This window comes from Anabrus simplex, chromosome 1 (genome assembly GCF_040414725.1).
Source record: "Anabrus simplex isolate iqAnaSimp1 chromosome 1, ASM4041472v1, whole genome shotgun sequence".
In the NCBI taxonomy this organism is placed as follows: Eukaryota; Metazoa; Arthropoda; class Insecta; order Orthoptera; family Tettigoniidae; genus Anabrus; species Anabrus simplex.
Genome location: NC_090265.1, coordinates 1101814664 through 1101841586, shown reverse-complemented (window position 1 = coordinate 1101841586; position 26923 = coordinate 1101814664). Strand labels below are relative to the sequence as shown.

Sequence of the window (26923 nt, the reverse complement as noted above, 5' to 3'; positions counted from 1 at the left end):
CTTTAAATTATTAACCTGTTCTAGCTTTGCATCACCAATCTGAAGGCTAATTTTCATACCATACTCATTGCACCTATTTTCAAGTTCCAAGATATTAGACTGCAGGCTTTCGGCACATATGCCATTAAGACAAAGTTGTCAGCATAGGTCAAACTGCTTACTACATTTCCACCTAACTGAATCCCTCCCTGCCATTTTATACCTTTCAGCAGATGATCCATGTAAACTACAAACAGCCAAGGTGAAAGAATACAGCCTTGTCTAACTCCTGTAAGTACTCTGAACCAAGAACTCAACCTAACATCAATTCTGACTGAAACCCAGTTGTCAACATAAATTCCTTTGATTGATTTTAATAATCTATCTTTAATTCCATACACAGCCAGTATGGCGAACAATTTTTCCCTCCGTACCCTGTCATATGCTTTCTCTAGATCTACAAAACATTTACACAACTGCCTATTCCTCCCGTAGCATTTTTCAATTACGTGGCACATACTGAAAACCCCTGACAGCCCCTCCCTTCCAAGATGCCAGTGAATACTTTGCCTGGTATACTAATCAATGAGATACCTTGATAGTTGTTGCAATCCTTCCTGTTCCCTTGCTTATAGATACGTGCAATTACTGCTTTTGTTCAATCTGAAGGTACCTTATCAACACTCCATGCTAATCTTACTACTCTATGAAGCCATTTCATCCCTGCCTTACCACGATACTTCACCATTTCAGGTCTAATTTCATCTATTCCTGCTGCTTTATGACAATGGAATTTATTTACCATCCTTTACACTTCCTCAAGCGTAATTTCACCAACATTTTCCTCCTCCCCATGCGCTTAGCTGTTTGCAACACCACCAGAAAGATTTCCTTTCACGTTGGGAAGATGTTAAAAATATTCCCTCCGCCTCTCCAGTGATTCCCTGGGATCTATTACGTGTTCACCTGAATTACTCAAAACACTGTTCATTTCCCTTTTCCCTCCCTTCCTAAGATTATTACGGTCCAGAAAGGCTTCCCTGCTGCTTGGCATAGCCTTTCCAGGTTATTACCAAAATCTTCCCACGACTTCTTTTTGGATTCAACAGCTATTTGTTTCACTCTGTTTCTTTCATCTACGTACAAATCCCTGTCTGTCTCAGCCCTTGTTTGGAGCCATTTCTGATAAGCCTTCTTTTTACATTTACAAGCTGCTCTCACTTCATCATTCCTCCATCTTTACACACAGTTGTTCCTAGGCATTCCCTTGCTGTTTCTACTACAGCATCCCTGCATGCCACCCATTCTCTTTCTATATCCTGAACTGCTTACTGTCTACTGTTCGAAACAGTTTACCAATTTACCTTTACCAATCACCCTTTCATATCCTTCAGTTCTATTTCCAACTCTCGCAATGAAACTAATAATAATAATATTTGTTGTACGTCCCACTAACTACTCTTTAACGGTTTTCGGAGATGCCGAGGTGCCGGAATTTAGTCCCGCAGGAGTTCTTTTACGTGCCAGTAAATCTACCAACACGAGGCTGACGTATTTGAGCACCTTCAAATACCACCGGACTGAGCCAGGATCGAACCTGCCAAGTTGGGGTCAGAAGGCCAGCGCCTTAACCGTCTGAGCCACTCAGCCCGGCCGCAATGAAACTGGCCATTAGCACTAGCACTATCCTATCCTTGCTGTTGATCCTGACTACAGTGTCCCTCAACGCTTCATAAAACTGGTCAACTTCATCCTCATCTGCATCCTCACAGGGTGATACACTGAGACAATTCTCGTCCTAATTCCTCGAACTGACAAATCTAGCCACATCATTCGCTCATTTACGTGCCTAACAGAAACTATGTTGCGTGCAATGGTATTCCTGATAAACAGCCCCATACTCTGCCTTTCCCTTTCTAACACCCATCAAGTACAATTTATATATATATATATACACTGTAAAATATTGTCATAATGAGGACCTAGGTGACAAAGTATTATGCCTAAGGAAGTTTGGCAACTGGGTTAATTGCCGTGTACAGCGCCCAATAACGCATATGAAGAACAATGCTTGCTGTAACAGGTGATGGCAAAAGGCTTCCACCTTACGTTGTTCTAAACCGAAAAACCATGCCTAAAGTAAAATTTCAGCGAGGGATCCACCTTCATATCCAAGAAAAAGGGTGGGTGGACGGACATGACCCTCGTACAAGATTGGATACGAACGATTTGGGGAAATCTAGCAGGTCCCCTCCTTCGATGACCAGCCCTTTTCGTGTTGGACATTTTTTTGTTTTTTTGCCGGTATGTCATTATGTACTTTTATCGGTTCATGTTTATTTCACTTCAGGTAGTATTGTCAGCTCGTAACAGGAAGAATGTTTTCCAGTGTTGGTACTTCAAACCCAGTGTCCAACTTACTTGATGTTCCCTACCATATTTCCTTTTCAGAAAAAAACCTCATGCTGGAATTTTACGTCAAATCGCAAATGAGTTGAACCAATTGTGTGCATATTATATATAATGTATCTTTTAAATGTAAACGAATTTTAAATATCTGAATTCGTTGAATAATTTACGCATCCAAAGTTTTCACCTGTATTTTTCATCAAAACATTACGTCAATTACACGACAAAATACGGTGTATTCCAGAAAAGCGAATTCAAATGTAAATTGAACCTACTCTATTCTGGCACCGAGTGTATGGGAATATTTCGATAGTAACAGTAACAATTTGAATGTAGTACATATTACTGTTAATCTTTCACCTATTAAACTGAAATTTTTTAAACCCATAACTACAGAAGATAGTTATATATCATACTGCAGAAAGGAAGCGAGAAATAGTTTAGGTTATAATGAAAATCCTCAGTTTGTTTGTAGTCATTCGACAAGGTCAGCAATGAAATAAATGAAGCCTCAGTCTAGCAGCACGGAGAGGAATTGTGCCGGCTGCCAAAGCCTGTCACACTACTCTGGGCCAATGATAAATGACCGACAGATGAAATTAAATTATATTGGAGAGTGTTAGTGGAATGGAAGACAGGGAAAACCAGAGTTCCCATAGAAAAACCTGTCCCCCCACCACTTTATCCAGCACAAATCTCACATGGAGTGACTGGGATTTGAATAATGGAACCCAGCGGTGAAAGGCCGGCGCGCTGCCGCCTAAGCCACGGAAACTCCAAATAATAATTATAAAAAAGTAATAAATCATAATAATGAATGCAGGGTATTGTATAAATTCTTCATAGGTAGAGCTTACACTTTTCTGAGAAACAATTGAACCTATGAGTATTCACAGGGTTTGTATCTAAATGAGATCTGAACTATTTTTGTTGATAAACTTAACCCTAATAGGTATTTTATTTGATCCTATATTGACTTGTATGAATCTATTAAAGAAACTATTATAGTTTAAAGAGTCCACCTTGTCAATACACCTTATGATAGAAAATTATTAACCCTTAGCCCTCTCTTTTTTCTGAAAACTCCTTCCTCTCCAGCTCCATTTAAAAATCTGCTTGCAGAGGGATAAGTAACAGCACAAACATATTGACAGCATATGTATAAAAATCAACTAAAGCAAACAAAGTAAATATAATACAATTCCAATACAGTATTCAGGTGCAATGTTCAGCATTTTAAAACCTGAAATTATCTCAGTCACTTTTTGTCCAATAGTGCATTGTGTGGAACTTCCCAAAACACTCGCCGGGATGTAATCCAGGATTTTTTCCACAAGTATTGCTGAAGAACACAGTCTCACGTCGTAATTCAGGCTTACTGTTCATTGCCATATTTAGGATTATGCCTAAAAATGCTTTGAGTTTAAGAAGATACATCCATCCACGACCTCCTAATAGACTCACATGTGAGGGGTGTAACCTTTTGAATGTTTACACTAGCGAACCATGTGACCTTGCCGCGGTGGGGAGGCTTGCGTGTCCCAATGATGCAGATAGCCGAGCCGCAGGTGCAACCATATCGGATGGGTATCTGTTGAGAGACCAGACTAACGAATGGTTCATCGAAAGGGGGGTAGCAGCCTTTCGGTAGTTGCAAGGGCGGCAGTCTAGATGATTGACTGATACGGCCTTGTAATAATACTCAACATGGCTTAGCTGTGTTGATACTGCTACACGGCTGAAAGCAACGGGAAACTACAGCCGTACCTAACTCCCGAGGACATGCAGCTCTCTCTGTATGAATGATGTACTGATGATGGCTTCCTCCCGGGTAAAATATTCCAGAGGTAAACTAGTCCCCCATTCGGATCTCCGGGTGGGGACTACACGAGAGGGGGCGATCATCAGGAAGATGGATACTGACATTCTGCGAGTCGGAGCGTGGAATGTTAGAAGTTTGAATCGTTGTGGTAGGTTAGAAAATCTGAAAAGGGAAATGGATAGGCTAAAGTTAGATGTAGTTGGTATAAGTGAAGTACGTTGGCAGGAAGAAAAAGATTTTTGGCCAGGCGACTACCGAATTATCAACACAAAATCAAACAGGGGAAATGCAGGAGTTGGTTTAATCATGAATAAGAAAATAGGGCAGCGGGTAAGCTACTACGACCAGCATAGTGAAAGAATTATTGTCGTCAAGATAGACACCAAACCAATGCCCACCACAATAGTGCAGGTCTATATGCCTACTAGTTCAGCGGATGATGAAGAAATCGAAAGAATATATGAGGAGATAGAAGATTTAATACAATATGTAAAAGGTGACGAGAATCTAATTGTGATGGGAGACTGGAATGCAGTGGTAGGCCAAGGAAGAGAAGGTAGTACAGTAGGAGAATTTGGATTGGGACAAAGGAACGAAAGAGGAAGTCGGCTGGTTGAATTCTGCACTGATCATAATTTAGTCCTTGCCAATACTTGGTTCAAACACCACAAACGACGGCTGTATACGTGGACGAGACCTGGAGACACTGGAAGGTATCAAATAGACTTCATTATGATTAGGCAGAGATTCAGAAACCAGGTGTTGGATTGCAAAACTTTCCCAGGAGCAGACGTGGACTCTGACCACAACTTGTTGGTCATGAAATGCCATCTGAAGGTGAAGAAATTTAAGAAAGGAAAGAATGCAAAAAGATGGGATCTAAACAAGTTGAAAGAAAAGAGTGTGAGGAATTGTTTCAAGGAACATGTTGCATAAGGACTAAATGAAAAGGCTGAAGGAAACACAATAGAGGAAGAGTGGAGAGTCATGAGAAATGCAGAAGGGCTGCTGAAGAAATGTTAGGAAGGAAGAAAAGATCAACTAAGAATCAGTGGATAACTCAGGAGATACTAGACCTGATTGATGAACGACGAAAATACAAAAATGCTAGAAATGAAGAGGGCAAAAAAGAATACAGGCAATTAAAGAATCTAGTGGATAGAAAGTGCAAGGTAGCTAAGGAAGAATGGCTGAAGGAGAAGTGCAAGGATGTTGAAGGCTGTATGGTCCTGGGAAAGGTAGATGCTGCATACAGGAAAATCAAGGAAACCTTTGGAGAAAGGAAATCTAGGTGCATGAATATTAAGAGCTCAGATGGAAAGCCACTTCTAGGGAAAGAAGACAAAGCAGAAAGATGGCAGGAGCATATCCAACAGTTGTATCAAGGTAACGATGTAGATAATTTCGTTCTGGAACATGAAGAGGCTGTTGATGCTGATGAAATGGGAGACCCAATTTTGAGGTCAGAGTTTGACAGAGCTGTGAGTGACCTAAATAGGAACAAGGCACCTGGAATTGATGATATTCCCTCTGAATTACTGACTGCCTTAGGAGAAACCAGCATGGTAAGGTTATTTCATTTAGTGTGCAGGATGTATGAGACAGGAGAAGTCCCATCCGATTTTCGGCAGAATGTTGTTATACCTATTCCCAAGAAAGCCAGTGCTGACAGGTGTGAAAACTACCGCACCATTAGTTTAGTATCTCGTGCCTGCAAAATTTTAACACACATTATTTACAGAAGAATGGAAAAACAAGTTGAAGCTGAGTTGGGAGAAGATCAATTTGGCTTCAGAAGAAATGTAGGAACACGTGAAGCAATCCTGACTTTACGTCTGATCTTAGAGGATCGAATCAAGAAGGACAAGCCCACGTACATGGCACTCGTAGATCTAGAAAAGGCATTCGATAATGTTGATTGGAACAAGCTATTTATGATTCTGAAGATGATAGGGATCAGATACCGAGAACGAAGAATTATCTACAACCTGTATAAAAATCAGTCTGCAGTGATAAGAATCGAGGGCTTTGAAAAAGAAGCAGCAATCCAGAAGGGAGTGAGGCAAGGCTGCAGTTTGTCCCCCCTCCTTTTCAACGTTTACATAGAACAGGCAGTAAAGGAAATCAAAGAGAAATTTGGAAAGGGAATCACAGTCCAAGGAGAGGAAATCAAAACCTTGAGATTTGCCGATGATATTGTTATTTTATCTGAGACTGCAGAAGATCTCGAGAAGTTGCTGAATGGTATGGATGAAGTCTTGGGTAAGGAGTACAAGATGAAAATAAATAAGTCCAAAACAAAAGTAATGGAGTGCAGTCGAACGAAGGCAGGTGATGCAGGAAATATTAGATTAGGAATTGAAGTCTTAAAGGAAGTAGATGAATATTGTTACTTAGGTAGTAAAATAACTAACGATGGCAGAAGTAAGGAGGACATAAAATGCAGACTAGCACAAGCAAGGAAGAGCTTTCTTAAGAAAAGAAATTTGCTCACTTCAAACATTGATATCGGAATTAGAAAGATGTTTTTGAAGACTTTCGTGTGGAGCGTGGCATTGTATGGAAGTGAAACATGGACGATAACTAGCTCAGAAAGAAAGAGAATAGAAGCTTTTGAAATGTGGTGTTACAGAAGAATGCTGAAGGTGAGATGGATAGATCGAATCACGAATGAAGAGATACTGAATCGAATTGGTGAGAGGAGATCGATTTGGCTAAATTTGACGAGAAGAAGAGATAGAATGATAGGACACATCTTAAGACACCCAGGACTTGTTCAGTTTGTTCTTGAAGGAAGTGTAGGTGGTAAGAACAGTAGGGGTAGACCAAGGTATGAATATGACAAGCAGATTAGAGCAGATGTAGGATGCAATAGTTACGTAGAAATGAAAAGGTTAGCTCAGGATAGGGTGGCATGGAGAGTTGCATCAAACCAGTCTATGGACTGATGACTCAAACAACAACACCAACAATAACTAATCAGCCATGAATAATTGGAAAAAGTCATGTTAACGCAACCTTGTGGTGGTTTATAACCTGACGTACCTGTGAATGGGCTTTTGAAGTCCAAGTCAGTGTCAAGATATTTCCATCAGCCATCAGTAGACACACCAGCACTGCCATTTAGCATAATTTCCTCATTATCGGGATTTTCATCACTCAACTTACCAACACAATCTTGTTCCGCAATATCTTCCTTACCACTTAATTGAAAATCACTCACCATCGCTGAAATCAACGTCACTTTAACCTAAAAGTCTGGCTATTTCTTTCTAAAGCTGCTCGAACGGCGCCATGTTGCTAAGCAATGTCTGTTTGCAAACTCACATGGTCTTCAAGAAGGCACACAAAGCCTGATTTCAAAGAGATTATAGGGCTTCAAATCATTGTCGAAGAATGGCAATAGCTTACTGTGCCTGTAATTCATGCACGCATAACCTGACAAAGGAGTTATATAGGGAAGAAAATCATGTCGGACAGGATCTATGCGGGATATTCTATTTGTCGGGCACGGCCGGCCGTGTGAGTGCTAAGGGTTAATTTAACATACATGTTGCGGGAAAATCATCCATTCCCGAAACATGTTAAATTCATATTCTATCATAAGGTGTATTGACAAGGTGGACTTAAAACTACAGTAGTTTATTTAATAGATATGAACTATATGTTGATACTTTTTTAGATAAAAGATGTTAATGCGAACATGCATTCATTGTTCTGATTCACTATGCGTTCTTTAAGGGGTATTGTATGGAATATCTTGTGACATTTCTGTGTATGTAGGTAGCGTTTTTTATACAGTGCCTAGGACTGCCTACATTCATGGGCACAAGTTTGAAATTACAGCTCAATACGTCCGTACAGTCGGAACTAGTACAGCGAACAAGGCTGCCCTCCGGTTAACCTCCGAAGCTCCGTAACTGCTTTGCCCCCATCAGTAGCACCGGAGATCACAGGAGGAGCGCTGTAACTGTATTATCCGATTCAATCAACAGGAGGGCCATCTCCTTTCCACAGCGCTAATTCCGTATAGTTTGTCCAAATGGTCCCCTCTAAAGCCTACCATCATATGTATAGGACAACATTTATTTCACAGACAAGCCTTTGAATTACCGGATGGCTGTTACAGTGGCGTTTAGGTAACACCATTGAAAGTATTTCAAAGAGAAAATAAATCAAACTGCAAAAAACGAGTTTCAGGTTTATCTGGCTTAATGTCTCAGGTTATTTATACAGTAGAACCTCAATAATTGGAGATTGGTTAATTTAAAATTCTGCCTAATTCGAAGAATATCTCGACCCCAGAAACAAGAGGTATGGTTCTGCATGTAATTTGAATTCGAAATACGGATAACTCAAATACTGACTCTCCCATTATCGAAATTCATACCTTTAATTCAAAACTGTCTTTCATTTGATTAAAGATAGCATTTTACAGTAATTTTAATTTCTCCGCATCACAACAGAACGAGTTGTCCAGAAAGTGCAGGGGTAGTTTTACGCACTTTCACTTTGGCGTGTGTACAGCGTGCTTCAGAGTTGCCATGTTCAAATGAAATCTTAGTTCATTTCTATTCCTGTAGTAACTTATCTTACTTAAGGTATAGTGTACAATTATAAACTTCAAGGTGATTAGATTTTATTAATACTGTGTTTTAGTTTGTTGGTTAAGGTATTTTAGCTTAAGGTTCATGTATTCATTTGTGTGTTGCAAGATGGCTAAATGTCAGTATTTTTCCAAGACAATGAGCGATAAGATTAAAATGAAAAAAAAAAAAAAAGAATGAAACAGCTAATGAATCAGGAGTTCCTTTGCCCACGCTTTCAACATTTTAAAAAATATTGAAAGAGCACAGAAGCTCAAGAAATGCAGGGTGCAAATACAGAAAGCGAATGCACATTCGAAGAGCTAAACACTCGGCATGTACGAGCAAACAATATCCCAGTTGATGGGGAGATTAAGGGGAAAAGTGATTGAACTGGCGCTAAAGACGGGACTGCAGTTTCAGTGTCCCAACAGATGCCAGTGTGCAGAGAAGCAGAATCCGTGAAAACTAGTGATGCCAACAGTTGACGAGAAAGTGTGGCTCATATCATCAATGCACACGCACCCAACAATATCTTGAATGCAGATGAAACTGCACTGATTTTTACTGCCGAGCCCAAACAGACTTACGGTTTTACAGGAGAGAAGTGCCATGGCGAGAAATCATATATGGATAAGGTCCCCGTCCTTCTGTGTTGCGGTATATATAAAGACTTCCTCTCCTCGCCATAGGCAAGTTCGAGAAGCCACTATTTTTAAAGGGCATCAGGCACTTTCCATGCCTAGATAACAGGCAAACTTTCTGAGAAGTGGCAAGTATGCCTTGAGCGAAAAATGGCATGCCAGTACAGAAAAATGCTTCTGTCAGTGCTTTATGCACAAACAATTTTAAAACCTGTACGTCGTCTTTTTCTCCCGGCCAACATCTCTGAAATGCAACTACAAAAAGCAACTGGTGCATTACTTTGTCCGTGAAGTCCCTAGAAATATTCCAGCGAGAAAAATACACAAGTGGAACGTAATGGATGCAATGTGGACTGTGACAGTTCCCTGGGATGCTATTCCTTCATCGACAATCGCAAACTGGTTTGTCAAGTGTGGATTTGGTTCCTTCATTTAAGAAAGCAAAGTGGGTACAATGTGCGAAGAGAGAAAACAAATGAACGCATGAAAGAGGTTTTAGTGTAGTTGATTACTAAACTTGTATTGTGTCATGCATAGGGTTACCGAAGTGTAATATTTGAATAAATGCACCTTGTTGGATACATTTCAGAAATATAGATTTTGCACGGCACTTGAAATGTTTAACTGTGATTGCTTGCATTAATGGGTCTGAGAATATTTTGTGATGCAGTAAAGGTTGCCATTTCTTAATTGAGTTGGTGGCGGATAATTCGAAATCAGATTATAGCGGCCCAACGACTTCCAGTTAACAAAGTTTTACTGTATTTTTTTACTACCGAAAGGCCTTCAATCGTGTTTTGTGGCTGAAGTTGTGGTGTGTTCTAGAGGAAATGGGAATTCCATTTCATCTCGTTTCATTTATAAAAGGCTTATACGATAACTACTTGGCCAAAGTCAGAGTTGATGGTGATCTATCATGAAGTTTCAAAGTCTCCAAAAGTGTGAGACAAGGATGCATCTTATCACCTCAATTGTTTAACATCTATGGTGAATGTATCATGAGGCATGTCCTCGATAGTTGGGAAGGAGGATTTTCGATTGGTGGGAAGAGAATTAATAACCTCCATTTTGCAGACGACACCACACTTGTAGCCAGCTGTGTACAGGAGTTTGTCGAGATAATGGATTGTGTACAACAGGAAAGTCACAAACTTGGCATGGAAATTAATTGGAAGAAGACAAAACTAATGATTGTCAACAAAGGTGCAGAGATTCAGCTGCCACAGCACCTTAACAATCTCCAAAGAGTCTGTCAGTTCCCTTATCTTGGTTCAATAATCGAGGATAAAAGTAGCTGCGAAAAAGAAATCAAACGTCGCATCATTCTCGGACGTACAGCTATGGCAAAATTAAAGAAGATCTGGCAAGATAGAGCAATATCTATGAATACGAAGAAAAGATTAGTCCATTCGCTTGTGTTCTCGATCTTCCTGTATGGATGCGAAACTTGGACCATAAAAGCTAAAGACAGGAACCGAATCAACACATTTGAAATGTGGTGTTGGAGAAGGATGTTGCGAATACCGTGGACAGCCAGGCGAACAAATGATTCTGTCATCCAGGAAATTTGAATACAAGAAAGTTTATGCCAAGTTGTGTACCAGAGAATCCTGCAATTCTTTGGTCACATTATGAGAAGAGAGGATGACAACCTGGAAAAATTAATTGTCCAAGGAGAAGTTTCTGGTACAAGAACACGAGGACGGGTCGCAAAAAGATGGGTTGATCAAGTAAGAGAGATCATGGGCTTACCATGGAGAGTTACTGTCCGGAAAACACAAGTACGTACAGAATGGTATCAGCTTATAAAAGAAACAACAAAGTCCTTGGGTCACGATACTCAGTCATGAGTGGAACGACTGGAGAGAGAGAGGCGTATTTTATTTCACGGAGGATGCTTGGGTATCTATAACAAAGAAAGGGATTATCCTCTCGCAAAACAATGCTATTCAGAAGCTGAATAGAGTAATTCTGTGAAGACAAAACTCCAATATTATTCATATGTGATATCTGCATTACTGATGAAACAGCAGTGCTAATAGTGAAGAGGTAGAACTTCCTCAAATTGATGATCAAAACCTTATCCACTAGTTTCCAGGCATCTGAAAAAATAAAAAAATAAATCAATCTTCTAACAAGGTTGTTCATGCACTAATAGTTTTATAAGAAACCTTGAAGACTATTGTAATCTATAATGATATGGCCATATCAGGTTATATAATACTTAGGGTCGGGTATACGTTTCCAGTACTGCTCCCGTGAATGACCGGAACGTTGTTTGGGTTACTAAGAATATGCTCACTGGTTCGAAATATACTTTCAACATATTAGGTTGTGTTCAGTATATATAGTATATACTGAAGAGATTTTAAGTACAGAACAAAACCAGCCAACCGGACACCAGTGGGATCCGAACCTACAACCTCCCAATTTCATGTCTGTTGCTCGATCCAACTGAGTTACGGTGGCCAAGGTCACATTTGTTCTCTAAGAAAGGATTTAAGCTACATGATTGAATGTTTGGCACTACTGCCATGAAACTGCCGCCTACACGAAATTCAGAAATGCCATCCCTTGCAGGGCCACAATATATTCTAAGACCCGTTACTGCATGCTATTAACACTGATTCACAGTTTAAACCTCTCAAAGGCCATGGAAAAAACTATTTCCAAAATGTATTTAACAAGGCACATTTACAGTATTCAAATAATGCACTTTGATAACTCTATGGCAAACAATCTCACACAGTGAAATCAAAAGAAAGAAAACATGATTCAAAGACAGGAGAAAACTATACCGGCTTCCTTATGCAAGTGCTTTATTCATTGGATTACTCTACCATATGCATTTTAGATGCCTTGTACTTGCACAGAAAGTACCCGATGCTCTTAAAACATCGCGGCTTATCGAACTTTCCTATGACGAGGGGAGACAGTCTCTTGCTTCCGTCTGCATTACAACAACAGTACTGTACAGTGACTATACTTGTACGATTTTCCACCATGACACTTCTAAGACCCATTAATGCATGCAATCACCTTGATTCTGTCCGACTCGTTGGCTGAACGGTCAGCGTACTGGCCTTCGGTTCAGAGGGTCCCGGGTTCGATTCTCGGCCGGGTCGGGGATTTTAACCTTAATAGGTTAATTTCAATGGCACAGGGGCTGGGTGTATGTGTTGTCTTCATCATCATTTCATCCTGATCACGACACGCAGGTCGCCTACGGGCATCAAATAGAAAGACCTGCACCTGGCGAGCCAAACTCGTCCTGGGATATCCCGGCACTAAAAGCCATACATTTCATTTCACCTTGATTCTCAGTTCAAACTTTTCAAATGCCATGGAAAACATTATTTCAGAAATGTATCCAACAAGGTGCATTTATATTATTCAAATAATGCACTTGGATAGAACAATGGCAAACATAACCTCACGCAATGAAAGGAAAAAAAAGACAAGATTCAAAGACGAGGACAAATTATGCTGGCTTCCCTGTGCAAATGCTTCATCTTTTGGATTGCTGGACTGTCTGCATTTTTAGATGCCTCGTACTTGCACAGAAAAGTGACCGACGCCCTTAAAACATCGTGGCTTTTCGAACTTTTCTATGACAGGGGAAGGAAGTCCCTCTCTTCCGTATGCACTGCATATCACAGTAAATTTCCCAACTGGCAATTCTCTCCTTTAAAACCCTAAGTCTGTTTGGCCCCAGCATTTAAAAAGATAAACAATGCAGTTTCATCGGCATCGACAATATTGTTTGGTGCGTATGAATTGATTATATAAGCCAAGCTTTTTCGCCAACTGTCGGCATCGCCAGTCTTCGCGGATTCTACCTCTCCGCACACTGCCTGCTATGTGATATTGTGGCATTCCTTAAAACGCCGAATACAAAATAATTACGATTCCACTTGAACTTAGCAGATATGGAGCACACTGTAGACATCACAAAGTGGGTGAAAGTGTGGAAAGTTACCCCTGCACATTCTAGAAGACTCGTTCTTTCACGACTGAGAAATTTGGAATTTAAATTACTGTGTAAAATTCTAATTTAAAAAAAAATGTAAAGGCAGTTTCAAATTAAAAGCCTGAATTTCGGTAACGGGACCAACACTGTACTTCGAATTACTAATTATCTACATTTCAAATTAAATAACATGCAAAACCATACCTCATATTTCCGGGAATGAGAGCTGCTTCGAATCAAGCAAGATTTTGAATTAACCGATTTCAAATTATAGAGGTTCTACTGTATTATTATAATACCGATACAAAGCTAACTGGGCAACAAACCAAATGAAATGCAATTACTTTGTAATGAGCCATCGGAGACAAAGGGTACCTTAAACCAATATACTCAGGAAGGGATAACTGAACGTCCAAAAATTTTTCAGTTTGGGAAACTACGTTGACATTACAAGATTTCTCAAGTGCTAAAACACTGTGAAAGCACCAACTGAACACACATATAAGAGGATCGGAATCCAGTTTTCGTCTCACTGTCTTGTTGTCTTCTCTGAAATACGGATCGTCTCTCTATTAGTGAAAGGGTGCTACTGTATTGCCATTGTGTGTGGCATGGCTGGATTGCTTCATTATTTCAAGTAGAAGCGAAGTGAATCTATTTGAGAAATTAAGTTTAAACTAAACTGTAAGCTCTATGTGGAAAGTGGATACTAAACTGTGTATCTGAAGAAAACGTGTGTGTCGAGCATCACATTCCTAACATTTTAACAAGGTGAGTTAAGGTTTGGAGACCGAGCCAATTGCAGAAACAATGTTTATCAGGACTTCAAATTTACGATGGGCAAAGAAAACAGATGAACGAAATAAAGAGGTTTAAATGTAGTCCTTACAAGGGTTCAGAATATTTAGTTAAAATGTAACTCATTACTCCTGGAAATGCTGCAAGGGATCTTTTTCGCATGCAGAACAAATAATGTAAGTTCTTGATTTTGAACAGTCCTAGCTGAATAGTTGAATTTTCTATGAAATTGCTCGTATAAGTGAAGAAACCAATCAGTATGCCATAGCATCAACGACATCCAAATGTTCCAAATACAACTGTCAGAGAGCAAAGGACTTGCTTTCTACAAAGTTGATTGAGACATAGGGATGCTCAGTCTCGTCATCAAATCATCATTTTAGTTTCTTCAAGGGACCAAAGATCAAGCACACACACAATACAGAAACAGTGGAACCCCGATTCTCCGTTTTTGAAGGGACCACGGGAAAACAGAAAATCCGGGAACGAATGAACCATCAACAATGTACTATAATAATGTTACTTGTTTTACGCCCCACTAACTACTTTTTAAGGTCTTCGGAGACGCCGTGGTGCCGGAATTTAGTCCCGCAGGAGTTCTTTTACGTGCCAGTAAATCTACCGACACGGGGCTGTACTAAACATCAGAAAAATGGAATATGTATATTTATAACCTTACAAACGCCCCTAAACCAAACCAAACTACAGCCTCACTGGGCCTTCCGCATACCAAGCGACCGCCCTCGGTCCGAAGGCCTGCAGATTACGAGACGCATGGCCGGTGTGACGAATCCTCTCTGCCGTTATTCCTGGCTCTCTAGACCAGGGTCGCAATATTACCATTAAATAGCTCCTCAATTAAAGGTAATCGTAGAATGACTGAACCTGGAACCAGCCTTCATATCCAGGTAAAAATGCCTGACCTGGCCAATAATCGAACCCGGGCCCTCCGGGTGAGAGGCAGGCAAGTTAGACCGTGGGGCTGGCTTCAAACGTTAATTACCGGTACGAGACTTAAAAATCTCGAAACTTCACATTCAGTTTTACCAGGGAAAATTTGTCAGTTTCCTCCGAAAACTCCGTCAAATTCCTTTGAAAACTTCTTTCAGTTCAGCAACTTTGATCACCCAAACTATTTGAAAAATTTAATACCCGTAACGCCAAGCCAAACAACAATCGACCACAAGTAGTTTTTCATTCTCTAATCTAATAAAATAAAGGACATTTGATATAAAAGCGTCCAACATGATGGCAAAATACCTTTTTTTAAATCTTCCATTGTAATTTGGTCACCGGTATACTGTTCCTAGTCAGTTTATGGAAATCTTATACCCGTAAATTAGGCCTACATTGACTTTTAAAGGTTATGTTGAGCTCGAGAATATGGTTTCGAAAGTATCAATCCTCAAGTTCTAGAATGCATTATATTTAGTTCCGCCCGTCATTAATCACAATCAAACTGGAAAGAGATAAAATATTAAGACTTCCGAAATTACCTACGATTATTCGCTACCTTGAGCTCAGCTGGAAAGCGCACTCGCTGCACAAGTCGGTCCGGTACGAGTGCGAAATGATACAAAGATTTTAAATGTAATGTACGCAAATGAAACAACTGCAGTTTTTATAACATTTTAAAACAAAAACGTGAAATTCCCAGTCTTATAATATTAGGAGGAAAACAGTAATAGGCAATCCCAAAACCTCCCATGGCTTTATGTAAGGTGCAACATCTGTTCTAGTCTCGATAACATAATCGTATACGATAATATTAAATTTGTGTTACTTAAGAAGAAGCAGTTTCGATTCCTGCCTGAAAGCCCAGTGACTATACAGTGCCCTGAGGGAAATGCCGAAAACCTGTTCGGCGATAAACTCAAAAAAAGTAAAAAAATAAACCTCTAACACTGGGCATAATGTAGACGTTTTGCAAGTACGAATATTTGACGAAACTCGTTCAGTCTTCAAATAAAGCTGTAGAAATGGGCTCTGTCTCCTTCCAATTCAGGGCACTCCCTGCTTTATGATTTCCGAGGATTCTCTAAACAATATTACCCGAATACTACGGTTGATCTGGGAAATCGTTTCTTCGAGGAACGGATAATGCGGGATTTTTACAACGTGATTTAATTAGGATGCTCGCGGGACCACGTAATTTGAACGAATAATACGGGAAAACGTAGTTTCCAGGAACTTACAATCGAGGTTCTACTGTATTTTGCAATAAGATGTATAATGAAGACTACAAATTACAGCTGCTCTAAATAGACAAAATCCCAAAAACAGCAATTCTTCAGGACACTGATATCACATTTCACTTTGATTCCCACTCTGTTGTCAATGTAATACATGTGCACCAACCACAGTCAAGACAAAAATTTAGTCAATATTTAGTAAAGGCCGGGCTCCACTAATTAACATTTAACAACATGTTAAATGTTAACTTTTGACACCATCAACATGTTAAATGTTGAATACTGTTTCATTTAACATTGTGACCACACTTAAAAAAACATGTTAAACTTGACTTTCTTTGTTTATACATAGGTAGTTCATCATTTCAATTTGCGGTAATACATTTAGGTGGTGTCTAGTGTTTTCAAACAAGGACAATGGACTCAGATGAAGAGGATTTGGCCTTTGTTATTGACACTGTTGCTTCTTGTTGTGATTTAGAAATGCAGTTTTATAAGACACATTTCCTCCCCTCATCCTGCTCACTGCTTCAAAAGCAAACCTCTTTGAAGTATAAACTTCGTCCACAGCCCCCCCACCCCCCTTCAGACTTTTCTGATATTTTTTTGCAATACTCGACTGTACTGGGAGTGGAGGGACGCTAGTTTCTTTTTCGATGCACTCGCGGGAATATTTATAGATAATTTAAAGTTCCTAGAAAGTGTCAGCTTTCTTCGCTTTATCTCTGTATTCCTTTGATGAGACATCTCGCAAACAAGGCCTTTCTATTACTGTATATCATTAAGTCCAGAGTAATCTTCCCTGCTCCACTCCATTTCTTACTATAAAGTTTAGTATAGTGCAGAGAGAACGACACGTGTGTGTACTGTATTTGTAGCTTATAACAAAGAGAATGAATATTGCGGAGTGTTGTAACTATAATCCGACTTCATGAGAAGCATATCGTTTGGCTATCTGTTGACATGGAAACGGCAAGGAAGTTGGCGAAGCTGTGCCAACATCTCACGAACAACGAATTGACTTGACATGTTTCCCACTTGGAGCGGAAAACACGCCAACATGTTAAAAGTGTTAACCTCAACATTCTGAGTTAACATGCAAAGTCAATTGGAAGACAAAAACAATATACATGTCAATTGGAACATGTTAAATTTAACATGTTAGTGTTAAATGTTAACCATTGGAGACCGGTCTTAACGGTAACTGTTGTCACCACGGATAGAGTAACCAGCCAGCAGCTTTAGAGTTGTAGGGAAACGCTTGCTTTTGTCCTTTAAAAGCCATTAATGGTGCGTGCCTCAACTTTAGCAGCAGTCTCTTGCCAAGCTGGCCCTTTGCTGCTCACTTCTGAAGAAAGGCAGCTATTAACAGATGCATTAAAAAATAGTTATATAAAATCCTAAAAGCACTGAAGATTACTAAAACGAATGTACAGCTTTAGATACTAGGAAGGATAGTCATCGTGAAAGAGGAGATACTTGGCAAAAATGTTTCACACTAAACATTTTGAACTGTCAAAACCCACATTAGTAAAATCTGTCTGAAAGACCACTCCTATTAGGCCGCCACCCCACACAGTAACCAATATTGTAACTCCATAAGAACAATGTATCGTTTCATTTCTATTAAAGGATCACCCCTCTCTCCCCATCTAAATCTGAAATGCTGATTTTTAAACTTTTCACTAATATTCAAAGTTTCGGCGTAACTGATCACCCCGGCTTTATATGATGCAGTATTATTCTAATACTTGCCCACTGTGGACAAAAAAACAACTTTGAGGTCACAGAAAATGCATGTCCCGTCCAAGAAACACCCATAAAATACATTTGTACCAGACTGAAGTAGAGCGTTACTAGTCTATTCTGCACTGATTCTCTCACTGAACTAGTGCAGTGGTATTTTCTATCAGCCGATAACAGCACATTGCCCAGTATTTGGAATGCCAAGTTTCGCAATAGGAAAGCTGCTACACGAGTAGTAGATATCTTGATTTTGAAACGCATCCGGAGCGGCGTGATGGATGTTCGTAATAATAATAATAATAATAATAATAATAATAATAATAATAGCTTTACGTCCCACTAACTACTTTTTCGGTCTTCGGAGACGCCGAGGAGCCGGAATTTAGTCCCACGGGAGTTCTTTTACGTGCCAGTAAATCTACCGACACAAGGCTGACGTATATGAGCACCTTCAAATATCACCGGACTGAGCCAGGATCAAACCTGCCAAGTTGGGGTCAGAAGGCCAGCGCCTCAACTGTCTGAGCCACTCAGCCCGGCACGGATGTTCGAAGAAGTGGGTGTGTCAAATACGTGAACATTTATTTTTCTCCACTTTGGATCCAAAAATATTGGGATGCATAAATTATGCAGGGGCGTAAATTATGCGAGCAAATATGGTATACAGAAGCACAAATTATCAACCGAATTAGTTGGCCGTGCGGTTAGGGCCGCGCAGCAGTGAGCTTGCATTTGGGAGATAGTGGGTTCGAACCAAACTGTCGGCAGCCCTGAAGATGATTACCATGGTTTCCCCATTTTCCCACCAGGCAAATTCACGGGCTGTACCTTAAATAAGGCCACGGCCGCTTCCATCCTTCCTTTCTTACCCCATGGTTGCCATAAGAATTATCCGTGTCGGTACGACGTAAAGCAAAGCGTAAATAAATTACTGTAAATATTTTTTCACTTCTCTTCAATCATAATTTATCACTCTACCTTTTCATCAAAGGTCATACAAATAAATCAAATATTTCAGGAAAAGCTACATTTAAAAAACTAAGAGTGAAACCAAAACAGTCATTTCTACTTAAGAACAAGTTGAGAAAACAGAGTTGACAATAATAATAATAATTTTATGTCCCACTAACCACTTTTACGGTTTCTGGAAATGCCAAGGTGCCAAAATTTTGTCCCACAGGAGTTCTTTTATATGCCAGTAAATCTACCAATACGAGGCTGAGATATTTGAGCACTTTCATATATCACCAGACTGAGACAGTATTAAACCTGCCAACTTGGGCTCAGAAAGCTAGCACCTTTACCGGTGATGAGAACGGTCTACTTCCCCCCCAAAATCATTTTTAGGCCCAAAACTCGCTCATTCACTTTGTTTGAGCAGAATTATGTGAAAGTCCTAGCTATTTACAGAAGAGATAGTGAAATATACATATCCTCGTTATAAACGTATGTTGTTAGAAGACTTAACATGAACAGTAAATTGATTTTGTGTTACTTAACTGCAACTGAACACTGCGCTCTTTTCACTCATTTCTCCTGTATATCTGCTTCTTGAGCTTTCTACTGGACAGAAGCATCGCAAGTATACTGCAGTCTCTGAGAATGTTAATACGTAACAATTTTAAACCATATCAATATCCACACAGTTTTAAAAATCCCCTATTTACATTGACAAGTACGGCTGAGCGAGCTTTTTGTCAAACAGCAGAGATTTCAACATGCTCTGCTCGCTAAGTGATTCTCTCACAGATGGTAGCGTCGCTGCTACCTCTAGTGTGTTTCATTGCACAACGATGAGAAAAATACGTGCAGTAGTGTGTGTAAAAAAGAGAAGTATGGGAATAAAGTGTACATCCTTTGCAGCACTAACACTTATTTCAAGAAAACTTGCTACTCAGTTTCAGTATGTCCCTGATACCATTCATCAACCATTTTCTGATTGAATTACTGCATTTTGCACGTCTTCAGATAAATTCATGATCAAAAAGATCTTCCTCGAAGGAAGAACATTTTTTTTGCTAGAGGCTTAACGTCGCACCGACACAGATAGGTCTTATGGCGACGATGGGATAGAAAAGGCCGAGGAGTTGGAAGGAAGCAGCCGTGGCCTTAATTAAGGTACAGCCCCAGCATTTGCCTGGTGTGAAAATGGGAAACCACGGAAAACCATCTTCAGGGCTGCCGATAGTGGGATTCGAACCTACTATCTCCTGGATGCAAGCTCACAGCCGCGCGCCTCTACGCGCACGGCGGAAGAACATTTATGTGGGATACTACACCATACAACCCTGCAGTTATGTCAAAACATACAAAGACGAGGAAACTTTTGTGTAGATCCAATGTATGCAACTAGAGAATTCAAAACCAAGATTAAAAAATAATGCATGACTGATGAATCACTAAAACTTAGGGACCACTTACTTATGTGGGATATTAAGGCCACCATCTACTGCACCCTTCATGGCACCAAACACTCTGGCACCTGTAGTAGTTCTCATTAAACCAACATCTAGGTAGCACCGAAATGCTCCCCGACCACTTTCTACAGGTTCAACATTAAATTCTTCACCAGAAACTTCAGTACACCCTTCATATAGCTGGTCAAGACCAAGTTTTTTCAAAAGCTGTAAAAAGAAAGACGTTTTTACGTATACATATACAAATTGTAACAAGAGAAGGAACAGCCAAAACTGGTTATGACAATTTTGTGGGACGAAATAAACTTCCTAAAGAGGGAACGTAATTAAAAAATGAAAAACAATTTTGCTGTTAAATTTAAGGTTAAGTTTGAACGTAAAAATAATCACGATAAAGAAATAAGTATTTCAAATTATAATTAATGAAATAAGAGAATACATTTTAAGAACATAGTAAATGAAAGAAAAAATTTCTTAGAAACACAAACTATAAATGTTGTTTACAATTATGTTTAAATTTGTTATAGGAATGTCAAACATCTGGGCGATTTGCACACGTTCCATGTGTGGACTGGCATCCACTTTCTCAATAAACTAATTTTTCATCATTTGTAAACTGTCTAGCTTTCTTCTTCTCCAGAAATGAATGTCCTGCAAACCACTATGCGCAAGTACAGTAGGCCTAATTTATGTACATTGTTACACAATTCACTCACGAACGTAAAATTAAGCACCAACACGGCAGTTGTATACGCAACTTACGTACGTACACAATTCACTTACAAACGTAAAACTGAGCCCCAACACAGACGAGCTACTGTTGCGCGAACCAAACCACCGCACCAAAGACTGACTTGTAACAGATGCTTGCTGTAGCTGCAGGCCGGCACACAATCGTGCTCCGGGACCGTAAAATTAAGTTCTTTACCAAATCCATGTGAGCAACGTGGCCCGGAATGCTGATTTAAATTCTTGGTGCGAGTCACCAACGTACTAAAGAGTGATGTATGTGCTATCCAGATTTTCTTTAGCATGTATTTAATAGGACATGGCCTGGGACTTTGGAATAATGGTGTAATAACCTGGGAAACGCACTAGAGATAAGTCTTCACCAGTTTTGACTGTAATGTTTTATAGTCAATTTCGAGACTGACTATGCGACAGATTTGGTGAGTCAGCAAAACGGCCACCTGCTTGGCTGCTGTTGACTGTAAAGCATTTTTAACTTACTGCATTTACTTTTGTATTAGACCCCCTTTTTCTTCCACATTTACAGACGAAAAAAGTAATAGGGGGCAGGTCCAATATGTGATAATCTCAAATTTTGTGTAGTGAACGCGATTTCTAGGCAATAAAGAGCAATAAATTGTACATGTAAACATAAGACACTTTTTTAACAAACTTACGAATGCATTCTGAGCTTTACTCCCTATTTTTGTTGAAAGCAGTATTTCTAAATTACAGAATAAATGGAGAACAAATGACTTTTAGGCCTAAATTTAAATTAAATACAGTCAGTTTTAATTACTTTCATAACACGTCATTCGTTTCATTTCACTGACTCCTCTGATGAGGTCATGAGGTTGACGTCAGGAAGGGCATCCGGTCGTAAACTCTCGCTACGAAGATTCGTCTCAATTCATACTCAACACCTAGAGAAATGGGGTAAGGGTATCTTATTATGCAATATTAATTCAAAAGAATGTAATGGCCAATCATTTGTCTCTGTTGGTTAGGCAGTAGGCCTACCATAAAGTAAACCTGATCACCGCTTTCATTTGAATTATATTAGTCCTCTGCCACCAACTTCCTTGCTACTGACATGTCATTCCAAGTGGCATCATCTTCACTGCCATAGAGTACCGGTATTCGAGATCATGTCTTTTTGAAACCATTAAAAATAGTTTTGTTCCTGACTATATTGTCCAAACCGTGAGAATCTAATCGCAGATGTTTTCTGTTATTCCCAGCTGGTATATGTGTAGCAGAAGCCACCCCTTCTGAATAAAGCCATGCTGTAGAAAGTGTGCTACCCATCAGCTGATAACTAGCACATGTTATGAGTTGTACTTCCGAATGTAATACATAGTAACTGGAAACATTCTTTTGATAATTGCGGCTGTTGAAACACAGACCCTTATTTTTAAGTATATTTCATGCTTGCCCTCTACATTTATCAGATCAGGATTTGCGTAAACAGCTGCCCATGAGATAAGACAGACCACATTGTTTAGGTTAGGTATATTATCGCCCTGATCGTGCCAAAAGTGCTTCAATTGTTCTCCGTTCTTCCTGTGCGGACAGTTAGGATTAGATCCGGACAAGACGATGGGTTTAGACCGTTAGAAGCCACGAAGCGGCCTTGGGCCCCTACTTTCGTATGCGGTTAGGATAGGATCTAGACAAGACGATTGGTCTGGACGGTTAGGATTCTTGCTGAGGGAGACCCTTGGTCTGGACGGTCAGAAGCCGCGGATCGGCCTTAGGCCGCTAGTTTCGTTATGTTACATTTATTAGGATTTTTATTGTGCTGCGGTTGGTAACAATGGATTATGATCAACATTCTTGACGGGAAGGAGATCACGTGCCACTTTACATTGGCCAATAGAAATACAAATAGCTACCTCAAATGAAAATGGCATATAATCTTAATTAGGTTATAAAATTAAATATGCTTCCAGGGGTGGGATGGTGGGTTTCTGGACATCGCAATGAACACATCTCTCCTCTGACACGCTCTCCAAGTAAGATTTCACTAATTCCACTTCTAACATTACCAATATGGGGGACCATGGGCTGAACTAACACCGGCAGTTTTATTTTACAATATTAATGTCCACAATAAAACTACCGTATTGTTCCACTTTAGAAAGCACTATTTAATAGCACTCCAAACGAAGACTATTCTCACTTCACATGTACAGCAAATCCATTATCACAAAGCCAATGCACTGCACTTCAATTCATTGTACACTAGCACTGCTTGTATTGCTGATGGGCAATACAGAAGTAATAATCATCCTCCGTTGGAGCTGTAGTCATAAAGTTTGCTGTTATATGTGAGATACAGCGGGCCTTTTCTTGACTTCACTTGTAGAGTTCTAACTCACCTCGTCTTAACGAAAGCGTTTATAACATTATAAGGAAGTGAAAATAATGCAAATCTTACTTGGAATTCCTCTTGGAGGAGAGATGTATTCATGAACATGTCTAGGAACCCACCATCCCGCCCCAGAAGTAAATTTACTTTTATAACCTAATAAATAGCAACAATCGCCATCGTCCATGGCTAAAGTAGCTTCTTGCATTCTCATTGGTCAACGTGAACAGAATGTGACTTCATTGCCATCAAACTGATAAATACATTGCGTTACCAACCCGGCTGAATAAAGCACAAACAAAAAACACCATGTAAAATAACAATGTATCTTATAACCGTCCAGACCAATGGTCTTGTCCAGATCCTATCCTAACCATCCGCACGGCAAGAACCAATCCAGACCAATCGTGTTTCCACACGAAACTAGGGGCCTAGGGCCGCTTCGCAGCTTCTAACCGTCCAGACCAATGCTCTTGTCCACGGCAAGAATCCTAACTGTCCAGACCAATCGTCTTGTCCATGGCAAGAACCCTAACCGTCCAGACCAATCGTCTTGTCCACGGCAAGAATCCTAACCGTTCAGACCAATCGTGTTTCCACACGAAACTAGGGGCCTAAGGCCGCTTCGCGGCTTATAACCGTCCAGACCAATGGTCTTGTCCACGGCAAGAAACCAAACCGTCCAGACCAATCGTCTTGTCCACGGCAAGAATCCCAACCGTCCAGACCAATCTTGCTTCCTCACGAAACTAGGGACCTAGGGCCGCTTTGCAGCTTCTAACCGTCCAGACGAATGGTCTTGTCCAGATCCTATCCTAACCGTCCGCACGGCAAGAACCAGTACAAAAAAATCGTGTAAAAATGATCACCACCACCACCTATCAAAGCACTTTACTCATTAGTTTCTAAGTACAGAGGTTGGCAGCACTGAGGACTGCTGCAGAACATCCTTCCCGAGAAGGCCACGACAGAGTAAACAAACGACAATCGTTCTGCGCGCAGCGGAATGTAGCGAGTACTGGGCTGCGAGAAAGAAAATAATGATCAGGAGTAGATATGTCTAAATTGCAATGACCATAACCATAGGATTACAGCACGGTAGCCGAGTGAGTTCACAAACGAAAAACCAATCTTCAAAGTTGAGGAACGATATATGATGATCATCAGTGAAAATAGATGTTGGAGAAACGTAAAAAGTGGATTTGACGATCGTCATCTCCCTTGAAGGCTGGTGAAACCAGGCATAAACCTAAAGCATGAAAGGAATAGTAATATATCCTAGGAAGTAACAGCTAGCTAAAATAAAATTTATTAGTATACTTACCCTTCTGGCAAGTAACAGTCCCGTACAGTACGCAGCAGCATAATTAGTAAGGCCTACTTTCACACCATACCGAGGTAATTCATGACTGTATGCAGCACAAAGTATCTTGTCTCCTTCGATACGAGAATATGCTACCTGAAATACGAAGCAGGATAATTAGTGCCACGACACAAACTGATCAGCAGCCCTGCTTTCAAAATTTTACATACCTGACATGTGATGTTCTTGTTCGAGAACCGCACAATCAGTCTGTACTTGGGGGTGTTATATTTATTCTTGTCCTGAGAGATCAGACGGAGGCGAGCATAATAATCTGTCTTACCCTCCCGACGCCTTTTGAACTTAACTTGATACCGCTTGAAATACTGTTTGTTCTTCACGACCTTAACGAACCCCTGAAACAGAAGAGAACATGCAACATCAATCCCCAAGATATCGCAAGGACTACCAATGACCTATTGAGAAATAAAAACAAACATTAATCCGCTTTAGATAAACGCACTTGATAAAAAACGCAGTAATAAACTATCATAAAATATGGTATAACACAGTTGACAATAACATTCCCAATCCGTAAGCCATTTTACCACAGATCCGCACACCACGCTTCACAGCTGTGCCAAGAAGGATCCGTATTGTATCTATCCAATCCTTACACATAGTAGAGTTTTATTAACACATGTGATGAAATGCGATAAGTGCTAAACATACTTCACGAGATACAGGACATAACACTCACCATTCTCCTCAGAAATTATTCAAAACACCGATCCGATATCCAAATAATTTCAGCCTCCGCAGCCTGACATCTACAAAAGAAGACATCCACGCATGCGCAGTACACGCATGCACTATCATCAAAGAATATACATAAGTCTACAATATACACAAGGGAACACCACTGCCTGCTCGATCTGCATCCGATGGCTGCTTATACTGAGTGCCAACGAGCTAGAATAACATAGAATATACCTGACATCAGCGCTCCCTGCTTGAAGCAAGTTGATAAGGGGCAGCCATGTTAACGGTTGTCAATACAAAGCGAATTGGCGCGAGAGCATATGTTGAGGTGAGAGGGAGATCGTGCATGCCAATTTAATTCCCTAAGTTCTTCTTCTTCTTGGTTAGTTTTTGGACATCGTCGTAAGACGCTACGTCCAGTCACTGGTTTGCGGGATAATTAATGTCTGGGAGAGGTACCAACATTAGAAGAAAGTAGTACACTACAAGATAGTAGGGTTAGCTATGTAATGAAGCTAATGACAGCCGGGAATAATGAAACTGAGAAAAATACCAATAATATGGAGGCTAAACTATCTAGGATAACCCAAAAACACTGGGACACAGGGTTCTAATGCTTCACGTCTGTGTGGTCTGCCACGACGTCTTACTACAAACAAACCAGACCGGACCACATATAAGGGTTAGGATGCAAAAGTTCGTACCTATAGGGAAGGAAAAGGTTACAATTGGATGTTACAGGTAACTAAAAAATTAAGAATTAAGTCTACAACGCGAAAAGTCGGTTGAAACACTAAACTCGAAACATTTAACGGCAGTTGGTAACCCGCATGAAGAAGCTTAGCTATGAATTCTCGACGGTGATGTTCATATGTCTGACACTGAAAAAAGATATGGTTGACAGTACCTACTGCCCGACCGCATGGACATAAGTTACTTTCGATAAGATTAAGGCGATAGAGATGAGCAGGCGTACACACATGATTTAAGCGAAGCCGTATGATTGTAGTAATATGACGCCGAGTGTAGTTACCAAAGGCGAACCACGGTTTATTAGGAATATCAGGCATAAGCGTGAATAAGTGCTTACCTTTCAACTGGGAAGTTCGGCGCCATTCTGCACACCACTGATCGTGGATGAAGTGACGACAGTGTTCCCATAAGTCTGTGTGTGGAACTGCGATATAGTAATCCA

At 40.2% G+C, this 26923-nt stretch overlaps 1 protein-coding gene across 1 annotated transcript in view; it reads right to left on the bottom strand.

Annotated features, from left to right (window-relative positions):
• The window catches only part of RpL5 (ribosomal protein L5), a 43859-nt gene extending 17979 nt beyond the window's left edge, over positions 1-25880 (bottom strand). Inside the window, exons 1-4 of the mRNA XM_067137310.2 lie at positions 25727-25880; positions 25197-25382; positions 24988-25122; positions 20568-20770 (exon numbers count right to left, since the gene is read on the bottom strand). Coding sequence (XP_066993411.1) covers positions 20568-20770; positions 24988-25122; positions 25197-25382; positions 25727-25729 — 527 coding nt within the window. The 5' untranslated portion in view covers positions 25730-25880. The remainder of the gene's footprint in view (positions 1-20567; positions 20771-24987; positions 25123-25196; positions 25383-25726) is intronic.
• Positions 25881-26923: the final 1043 nt, after the last annotated feature.